General features: G+C 37.9%; 1 protein-coding gene across 1 annotated transcript in view; it reads left to right on the forward strand.

Annotated features, from left to right (window-relative positions):
* The window catches only part of LOC120631995 (RNA helicase aquarius), a 109,064-nt gene extending 100,789 nt beyond the window's left edge, over positions 1 to 8,275 (forward strand). The window contains exons 22-27 of the mRNA XM_039901724.1: positions 57 to 324; positions 1,304 to 1,475; positions 2,238 to 2,408; positions 3,013 to 3,210; positions 6,934 to 7,107; positions 8,043 to 8,275. Of these exons, the coding sequence (XP_039757658.1) occupies positions 57 to 324; positions 1,304 to 1,475; positions 2,238 to 2,408; positions 3,013 to 3,210; positions 6,934 to 7,107; positions 8,043 to 8,216 (1,157 nt within the window). The 3' untranslated portion in view covers positions 8,217 to 8,275. The remainder of the gene's footprint in view (positions 1 to 56; positions 325 to 1,303; positions 1,476 to 2,237; positions 2,409 to 3,012; positions 3,211 to 6,933; positions 7,108 to 8,042) is intronic.
* Positions 8,276 to 11,118: the final 2,843 nt, after the last annotated feature.

Below are 11,118 nucleotides of genomic sequence, written 5' to 3' on the forward strand. Positions count from 1 at the left end.
CGAAATCATATGTGGTTTTGCTTTTTTTCAAAATGTATACAATCTTAATTTGACAGGTTTCAAATACGACAACATATTGATGGAAGAGTCAGCTCAAATCCTGGAAATTGAAACCTTTATCCCACTTCTTCTGCAAAATCCCCAAGACGGCCGCTCACGTCTCAAGCGCTGGATAATGATCGGAGACCACCACCAGTTGCCGCCGGTGGTCAAGAACATGGCCTTCCAGAAATACTGTAACATGGAACAGAGCTTGTTTACACGGATGGTGCGTCTAGGAGTACCCTATGTAGAACTAGATGCGCAAGGAAGAGCACGATCTAGGTGAGAGATTCTTTTAATAAATTGCTTTTTTTTAGCCGTAGTCATTTTTCCTTGACGTCGAGGACAAATAAAGTTGACGTTGAACATCGTTTTCATCTTCTGAAGCGTCAGTGACCCACTATAAAGAAATATTAAAGCTAGTTTGTTTAAACACTCTCTCACAACAGTGTACCCATCGAGCAATTTAGTCTTACTCTGTTACAAAAATTGGATTTTATGTCTTAAGTCTGTTTAAAGTCATACAGGACATTAAAATAACGTAACACAAGCCTAGTTTATAAATTTATGACCTCAAATCCTAAACGTGACGCTCCAAACACAACACTAATAAATTCTCATAATCCTAGTCCACAAATATAAACGTCACCTCTAATTTATACCTGCGTTTATATCTTCGCGTAACGAAAAGGTAACTTGAGCACGTGTGATGAACGTATAATTTTCTAGTGTTACCCACTTAAATGGATAGTTTTGTACAGAATTTAAACTTTTAAAACAAATTTTGACATTCCCTAGCGTTCTAGAATAGAGTTCTAGGTATATTACTAAAGTAATTCCACTGATTTCAAGTGAATTTCTGAAGCCATCTGAGAAGTTCTGTTCCCTATATATATATTTTATTAAGATAATAATTAATCGAAAATAAAAAAATATTAAATAATAATAGAAATATCAGAAAACTCTCATTAATACAATAATTAAAATGAATTTAAAGTAAAACACTAGTAAACATTTATATGTGTTTCCACGCGTAGACTAGAAATACGGACTTACGGACGGATCAAAAACTCACGGACCATGACCACCCTCAGAAGTGGCCACCACTCAAACAACCGGCTGCCAGCAGATAAGCCGCCTCCTGTTCAAAATTTCGGTCAAAACACATAAATAAAAAAGATGATTCCTTCATTCTTTATGACGACGGGAGAATAGGCTCAGTATAAGTCATTTTGTTTTGACATTACGTTTATCTCCCCAGTATCTGCAACCTGTACCGCTGGAGGTACCGCAATCTAGGAGACTTGGCACACGTTTGTCGTCTGCCGGAGTACCGCGCGGCGAACGCCGGTTTGCGCCACGACTTTCAGCTGATCAACGTTGACGATTTTAACGGCGCGGGAGAGACCGAACCAAGTCCTTACTTCTACCAGGTAAGATTAGAAATGATAATCACTATCTTCATTATCATGTCAAGTGTCGACCAATGGACGATGCTGGACATAAGTCTTTTAGAGAGTTCCAAATATCATGCTCTCGTGCCACTTGAATCTAGCGAATTACTCCAACTAGTTTGATGTCATTTGTGCTCTTATTCGGAGGTTTACCACCTACGTTTATGTGAGTTGGCCATTCCAGCATGTCGGATTCGACAAGCTATGTGCTCCGCCCCTTTCCACTCAGCTTCGCGACTCGCTAAACTATGTCGGTAACTTTGGTTCTTTTACGCTCATTCCTACTTTGGTTAGGTAGACATACTCCGAGCATGGCTCTCTTTTAAGCCGCTGAGTAATTCTGAGTCTTCGTATGAGACGCATTCCTTGCATGCCAATTGAAGTGATGCTCCGTTGGCTTAGGCGATGGTTCTCTACTTACCGTCAAGGTGGCCATCAGCTTGGTCGGCCAAATTTACCATATAGTAAAAGCAATCAAATATCACTTGCTTTAAAGATGAAGGAAATCGTGTGGAGACCGTCATGCCGGAAAGCTTTCTCGAAGGCGTGAGAAATCTACCAGTCAGAACATAGCCAGCATGGTGGACTACGAACCAAACCTTTCTCATTATGTGAAGGACATTTTTTCTGTGCTCTGTAGTCGGGCTTACAATGACGAGTAATTTCTCTCTAGTGTAAGATGGCATATTAATAGCTTAATTACAAATAAATTAAATGATAACCTGATGTTATTTCTCCTAGAACTTGGCGGAAGCCGAGTACGTTGTGGCAGTCTTCATGTTTATGCGACTGGTCGGTTGGCCAGCTCACCGGATCTCCATCCTCACCACCTACAATGGACAGAAGCACCTCATCCGTGATGTTATCACTAAACGATGCGCTGACAACCCACTCATTGGGAGACCACATAAGGTTAGTAGATATGATATTGTCAACGCCTGGAATTCAACTGCTTCTTTGCTAGTAGCGGGGGAATTTTGGGCTCTAACAACAGGACATTCGGGCGTTGGGCAATAGTAAATTCAGGTGTTTACAAAAGGAATTTCGAGTGGTAGATATTCTCATATCTTTGAAAACTATTGGTCAATCGAAAGTCGGACAGGTGATCTTCGAGTTTAGATTACAGTACCTGATGAATGGCTGATGATATTATAATAGACTGTTATTTGCTGATCACATTGCTCCAATTGTCTATAAGTATCAGTTGAGCCAATCATGTCGAAAGTCATTAGATCCTCACCACGTCGAAGCTAACCCCACAAAGAGGCATTGCGATCACAAAAATCCAAATGATTGATGTAGTGTTACGGTAACTATTGGCGTTATTTCATGGAAAGTGTTGGTACTAAAAATGGTAGATGAGGTAATCTTGCATATATTTGTATGCCTTTAAGTTTACCCGATCGTAGCATAATCGACTTTTATTCTTATTTTTAGGAAACAGATACAACCGGGTCGACGCTTTGCCTGTTACGCATATGGTAAAGGCTAGTACTAAAGTTGAAAATTATTTTAGGTGACAACAGTGGACAAATACCAAGGGCAGCAGAACGACATCGCCCTTATATCGTTGGTGCGAACTAAGGCTGTGGGACACGTACGCGATTTGCGTCGTCTCATCGTCGCCGCGTCGAGAGCTCGACTTGGCCTTTACGTCTTCGCAAGGGCCAACCTGTTCAGAAACTGCTTTGAATTGCAGCCTACGTTTAACCAAGTAAGATAACCTCACTGATGCTATTGTTTAAGCTAATTGCAATCGATGAAATGCAACTATAAACAAGGATAAAAAAGATTTTCAGTACCTGGTGTTAGGAAATGGAGCACGAGAGCACGTCTAGCCGTCGGTCCCGGTTATTATAACTAACTTGAACCAATAGTCATTAAAGCCCAACAACGCACATTAGAGCAGCGTTTTGGGTCTATGATCTAAAACCGCCTCTCCTATGACATAGGAGATCTGAGCACAGCAGTATGACGTTTATAGGATTCGGTTGATGATAAACAGAGATAATATGAGGATACGAATATAGCTAATCCTGCCATTTTTGAAATTAATATATTTATAATAATTTCCAATAAAGTAACTAATGGTAATAACGTAACTAGTAGTAGTAGATAGAGACTTGGGGACCCTGAAGATTGGGACTCGAGCTCTTTTTAAAGAATTGTCTATAAGGGTTAACGTGTACCGGTGATCCTAGAGCTGGCAGTCACCTTGTCCAAAGAATTAGTTTGCGCTTTCAAAGGGGCAATTGCTACCAGCATCTTAGGCATTATGCCTCGCTTCGGTGGTTTCGAAATCGTTTTAGATTTTATTAAGTTTTATTATTATTTATTGAGTTATTTTAGATTATTTTTGTTCCCACAACTGGAAAATGTTTGTATGATGAACATGATTGTTTTTCAGTGTCTGGGTTTTTATGAATGAATGAATACACTTTTATTGTACACCAAAGAAAAAAAAGTAGTTACAAAGATATAAATACATATCAAGAGAGTACAATTTGGCAGGTTTTTATCTGTATATTATAAGTATTTATGCGTATTATATTCTTAAAAATATTCAACAGCTATCTTAGTGCCCATAACATAAGCTAAGCCTACTTTGGGACTAGATGGCGATTTGTGTATTGTCATAGTATATTTATTTATTTATTTATTAATAATCTGAATATCTGAGATATTAAATAATCTGATAATAAATTAGCAAAGACCGCACTTTTACATAAATAAAGACACACACGCACCCATACACACACATTTAAACACACGCTCATTCAAGCAGAAACTACTAACTATTACTAATCAATATATAAATAAATTAATAAATAAAACGGAATTGCGTTTTAATGGGATTTCCCATTCATTACAAATTCGTAAGTATCATAATTTAACAGTCAACATTAACGTCACTGTAATTAGTCAGGACCTTTTGTGGATTAATTTATAAATTAAATTAAATACTGCATAATTAATAACGTTTTTGATTTTCGTAATAGAGAGTTAACTCTCTACTGCTATCTCACCTGGTGTTGGAGTCTAAGATGGTAGCGTCCGGCTATCCTGTCACACGTATCGTAATTATAACTCCTGGTCTGTTTTTACGCGGCATCGTACTGGTAATTTACTTTATATTAATAACTTTTTAAGCACCTTTCCCTAGGAATGTTCATATGTATTAGTATATTATATAATTTATATTAACTTTTACTTTCCTCTTTATTATATAGCACATTAACCTACGGTTCGTTAAGATTTTATTGGCATAATTTCGGTATTTTCACGGTATGTAAAGTTACTTCAATGAGATCGAGACGTTCCGTTTCCACTTAATATTTTCTTCTATTAATTTGTCGACTGTTTACGATTACAATGATAAGAATATGTTTATTATAATTTTTTTTTTTTACCGACAATACACACATCGCCATCTAGACCCAAAGTAAACGTAGCTTGTGTTATGGGTACTAAGATGACTGATGAATATTTTTTATGAATAATATACATAAATACTTATAATATACAGATAAACACCCAGACACTAAAAAACACTTATGTTCATCACACAAACATTTTCCAGCTGTGGGAATCGAACCCACGGCCTTTGACTCAGAAAGCAGGGTCGCTTCCCACAGCGCCAGTCAGCCGTCAAATATTAGTTAAATAGTAAAAATTACCCTTTATCAACTTAGTAGGTAGGTAGTTTAAATTATTAATTGTACCCTGATTTTTAAATTACAAATAAGCTAAAATATTGCTATTCATAATTTTGAATGCAGTATTTTTCAAATAAATGTCTCTTGTACATACAATCATAAGCTAGATTCAGCTCCCTCGTCAAAGCCTCCAAAGGTATATTCATCATCATCATCATCAAGAACCTAAATCAGTTTACTGCTGGACGAAAGGCCGCCCCTATCCTAGGAGGGTATGCGCGAGTCACCAGTCACCACGTTATGCAGACGGAATGGTGATCGCAGTGGATGGTATATTAGTAGCACAAGAGACGCTTCTGCTTAGTCACCCTTATTTGCCTCGTACATCACCTGCAAGGCTAGCACGGGCGGAAGATAAAAATTATATCCCCCGATTATATCCCCTGACAAGGGATATAATTAAAGTGGATGGATTAGTAAAAGTTTACCCCCGTTTATTAATCCACATATATTATTTGGATAGTATTTCCCAGTGCTCTGAGAGTTGATAAAGCTGTAGGAGAATGTAAATTTTTATTCTTTCCTCGGGGAGATAATTGTCTCCTGCCCATGCTAGCCGTGCTGCGGGAGGAGAAGGGATGTTAACAATTGCATTCTTATCTGCCGTCATCGCACTATATTTTATCATACATCGCAGTATATTTCGTGACGTCAACTGATTAATTAAAACTTACTGCTCAATAATTTGGCTTAACTATTAGTGCGTGGTCGCTTTTAGTTACTGATAATTTATGAGCATCACTAATTCTGCGCCATATATACATTGACGTATCTAATTATTCATTAGTTTCGTCTACACTTTGATGTCGAGGAAAACAAATCTGGAATGGTTTCCAAACGTCAGTTTAGCCGTTTGAATACGTAATTATGGCGTTGACATCCTCTTGCGTAACGTTTTTTTATCCACCTTTCTGATACAAACCGTCGGGCGCACGAATTCTTGCTGTGAATAAAAACCCAGTCGGCCGCCAGGATTCAGGATAAAAAGTTTCCTGTGTCCATCAGGATACAAGCTACATGTTCGCCAGACTTCATCAAGATTGCTTTCGTGGTTGCGTAGAGCGTTGTAACGAACGCACACACATAACTTATAAATAAGTAACCTAAGAAAGATTGATGAACGTCTTTCCGCAGTCTACAACGCTGGCTAAATATGGATTACTAGATTTCACAATCCTTTGAGAACAACGTGGAGAACTCTCAGTCGAACGCAGGTTTCCTAAAAATTTTTTCCTTCATCGTTGATTCAAGTAATATTTCATGTATTCAAATATTTGTGGGTCAAAGTAAACCTTGTTTTTATATATGTAAACAAAAATATATATTATATTGCTCATAAAACACATAACTAACTCTGAAACTCGGTCCCCCGGAAAGGGAAGCCGAGGTGCTAAGAGCTTACAGCTATCACCAAGGGTTTTCAATATCCCAAAAACTAGGACAAAGCGATTTGCATCTTGCTTTTCTTATACGCATGGCTGTGGTTTGGAACATCCTTCAGAGTTCTGTGTTTCCCAATTCATATATCCTGGTATCTTTAATACAAGAGTGTATAGACATCTTTTAGGCAAGCGCGTCCTATCTTAGGCCACAACTACACTTTCTATCGGGTGACATTTAAAAACCTCTAACTCTTGAAAAGGGAAAACTGGGAAGCCTCCATTGTAGTCAAAATCGAAGCGTAAGGATATTTCGAATATTAAAAACACATTTTTTTTCAGCTTGTAGAACGTTCCTTGGAGTTGGAGATCATCCCAGGGGAAAGGTACCCGGCACAGCGCAGCGCAACTGCAACCGTTCCAGACTCGATGGTTCTAAGCGTACGCGACATGCCTCACATGGCACGTTTCGTGTACGACATGTACTTGGACATCGTGCGACAGTCCGACACGCAGGTAACCCTCGTTAGATCATCATCGTCATACCAACTGATGGACCTCCTTAGATATGCTGCACCTTATTAACCGACTTCAATAGGAGAGGAGGTTTTTCAATTCGGAAGATTTTTGGTTCGTCCAGAACTCGTTCATAATATTATACAACGTGTAACAGAATTACGAAATAATATTGAAGGATCCATAAGTATATTTCAAAAGGAACACCTTGTAAAAATATTAAATCAGAAGAAGCATATTTATTTTTCCATACGAACGAATTCAATACATTCTAACTGTTTACTCATGGCAACCCTATTGAAGTTAAAAGACCGTCATATGCATAGTACCATGGCTACGCAACGCTCAACTAATAAAGTGACAGGAGTCACATGAATTTAATTTTGCATGTTGAGCTGGATGTTAGGCCTGTATCTGATTTCTTTCAGTTAAAAATATGGCTTAGGTTTACTCAAAATCTATTAGGTGCTCGGTTTCACAGATACACAGATAGGTCTCAGAAACAGTATATAATGTACCTCTAAAGCCCATCAAGTATTATTTCGGTTTTCATTTTGTTGTATAGACGTATTTGCTGAATTATTTTTTTAGTTTGCAAGGTAAAGGATTACGCAGATGTATTCAGTGGCCTTAGGGTACTAAACCACGGATTTTCACGCTCACATCGAGGAGTCATTTTCGATTCTAGAAATACTTGAACATCGGAGTATAATGAATCTTATTTCCAATGGATTAATACTCAAATTGGACTATCAATCCTTAGCTCGGGCTTTTGACAGAACGTTTGTAAAACAAAAATCAAAAGTACAGAATAACGACACTAAAACAACTACAGTATTCAAGTTTGCTTTATTCAATTTATTGTCTATTTAGTATGAAAAACGTTTATTACTGAAGTCGGTTTCTTTTTATTAAAAAATTGTTATTGTGGTCAGAAATCGCAGAAGTCGTGGAGTGCACCCGGCTCGGGCGGCTTAGCCCCGCGTCCTGAACACTTCGTGCCCGCACATCCCGGCGCCGCGCCCGACAGTGACGACGAGGAGCCCACTGGTGGGCCCACGTTCACTCCCACGGACATCGTCAACGAAGTGGAGGAGTCCAATGCTTGAACACTACTCTTGAAATGAAGATTAACCTTAATTTGTTTAAAATAAAATAATCTGCAACTGCTAAACTCTGTGTCAATTTATATAATAATATACCCCACTGTTCCAACGTTGTTTCTATCCCAAAGACAATCACGCTTTATCCTGATAACAAGTATAATAGATACTTGATTAAAAAAAAATTGACGCTTTGTTAAATCACAAAATGACGACTGGCTCATGCCGAAAGGAAGCGTCGGCTACTTCAAATATGCTGTACAAACGCAGTGTACATTAAAATAACTTTTGATGTACTATAAATACACACAAAGTGATTCGTAGGCGTTCAATGACTGATTCTAAGTATTTTGTATGTCCGATGGCTACTTCAAAGACTCGGAATATGCTGTACACCCACAGTGCACATTAAAATAACTTTTATGTACTATAAATATACACAAAGTGATTCGTACGAATTAAATGACTAATAAATAATACCATCGGACATTCAAATATTTTGAATGTCCGATGGTATTAGTCACTAAATTATTAAATAATGCAGCATTTACCTATTTATTTTCCCATACGAGCGGACAACTTTACGTAGATTGTCTATTGATACTCTTTGGCCAATGCTTTCACATAACATTAATTGTATTTCGATGTTACTAATGAAGTACCAGGCGCGACGTCGCGTCTCAAAATTTTACACCAATAATGTAATAATTCGCTAGCTACTGTTTTTTTTTTCATTTGACATTTTGGTGCTCCTTGCTCCTCGATTCTTCAATTCTCTTTAAGCACAGCTCGCTCAGTAAGCACTTGACTGCAATCTCAGCTGGTGCAGTCTAAATGGTAGCGGACCTACCTCCCGTAAATTGTCATCATCATCATATCAACACATTATCGACCCACTATAGGGCACGGATCTTCTCCCACAATGCGAAGCAGTTAAGGCCATAGTCCACCACGCTGGCCTACTGCGGATTTGTGGTTGACTGCACACGCCTTTGAGAATATAGAGAAATCACAGGCATGCAGATATCCTCAGGCTGTTTCTATTCACAGTTGAAGAAAGTTACATTTTGATTGCTCAAAAGTTAGAGGTATGTGCTGGGAGTCAAACTCGGCCCCCCGAATGTCAAGTCGAGCTCCCATCCACTGGGCTAACACCGATTATACGAGAGGCGATATACTACCTATTACTAAAAAAAAAAATATTACGTTACAACCTTAAGTTAACGGGGTTAAAACAGAGGCGAACAGCTAGTACATAATTTAAAAAAAAAACATATTTTTTTTCTTTGCGGTGGTTTTCTACGGTCATCTGATTAGTCCGTCAACTGTCGCTATAAAAATAATTAGGATTTTTTTATAGCGATAGATGACCGTAGAAAACCATCGCAAAAAATTAAAATTATGTTTTTTTTATAGCGATAGTTGACGGACTAATCAGATTTACCCTTTAGACACAAACACAGCATTGCAACAATGCAACTTTGCAGTGCAAATAAGCATGCCGTGGCGTGCACTTCATACATGTACAAAAGCACTGCCTACCCCAAAATTTTTGTAAAACTAATAAATGCGCAGGTTTTTTCGATTTTATGGCATCTTATTTCTTTATGCATACCTTGGTCGAATACCCTGTGCATGCTACTGGCCGGAAGTATTTCCCCGGGCGAGCTCTGTCACAAAAAGCTCCTAATAATATAACTAATAAATAGCTACCAATGCATTATATTTAGATTGAAATCGACACTATGGTTTGTCACTAGCCATAAGTCAATGTGACATATATGGGTGTGTCAAAACCTAAGATCATAAGAGGCGAGTATGACGCAATGGTTTGTCGCCTTCGCGACGAGTCTTGTTACGCACTGATTTTACTCATGCTTTACTTCCAAAAAACTTAAAGCCAAGTTTGTTAACATCAATATTCAATAGGTGCTATTGATAGTCTTAACTGTTACCTGTAACCACTGTAACCTTCTCGATCCGATTTATATCCGGCGTTTATTTTTATAAAATATACGCCGGCCGCTTTACTTATTTAAATAGTACTAATTTTAATAGGTATTTAAGTTTTCATCACTATTATTATACATCGTACCCATAACCGGCCCGCTACAGGGCTCGGGTCACCTACCAGAAATAGGGTTTAGGGTTATAGTCAATCAGCAGTGCGAATTAGTAGATTTACACGCCTTTAGACACAGTTATACAACGTGTAACAGAATTACGAAATAATATTGAAGGACGCATAAGTATATTTCATAAAGAATAACTCTGCAAAAATAGTAAAGCACAAGAAGCATATTTTTTCGATACAAGCGAAATCAAAACATTTTAAGTGTTCACTTATGACAACCCTATTCGAAATAAAAGACCGACACGCGCATAGTACCTACGCATACCTAATAAAGTGATTAATAAAGAGAAGAGATTTTAATTTTTCATGTGATGTTAGGGCTGTGTCTGATTTTATTCATTAAAAACTATCACAGTGGTATACTCAAAACTATTAGGTTTACTGTTTCACAGGCAAGTCTCAGAGACAGTACATAATGTACCTCTTAAGTCAGTTAAGTATTATTTCGGTTTTGATTTACACGTTGTATTGAACCCTAGGGCATACAGGTTTCTTCATGAAGTATTTCCTTCACCGAAACAAGAGATATTTAATTCATTATAAAGCACATAAGTAACTTTAAAATTGCCCATCATAGTGAAACCAAAAAGCACTATGCTGCTTCTTTAGCTCTGCTTCTTTAACGATTAAAGTTTTACAGACACAGGCCTTTCACTTTCACTCTTCTCCTAGCACAAAAACTTTCACTTTCATTCAGGTTGACCCTGCCGCGGCAATAAAATCCAAAACAACATCTGTTTTTCAGACAGCTCCAGATAAAAGCGTTACGTGAAT

The sequence above is a fragment of the Pararge aegeria genome, chromosome 19, assembly GCF_905163445.1.
Source record: "Pararge aegeria chromosome 19, ilParAegt1.1, whole genome shotgun sequence".
Classification (NCBI taxonomy): domain Eukaryota; kingdom Metazoa; phylum Arthropoda; class Insecta; order Lepidoptera; family Nymphalidae; genus Pararge; species Pararge aegeria.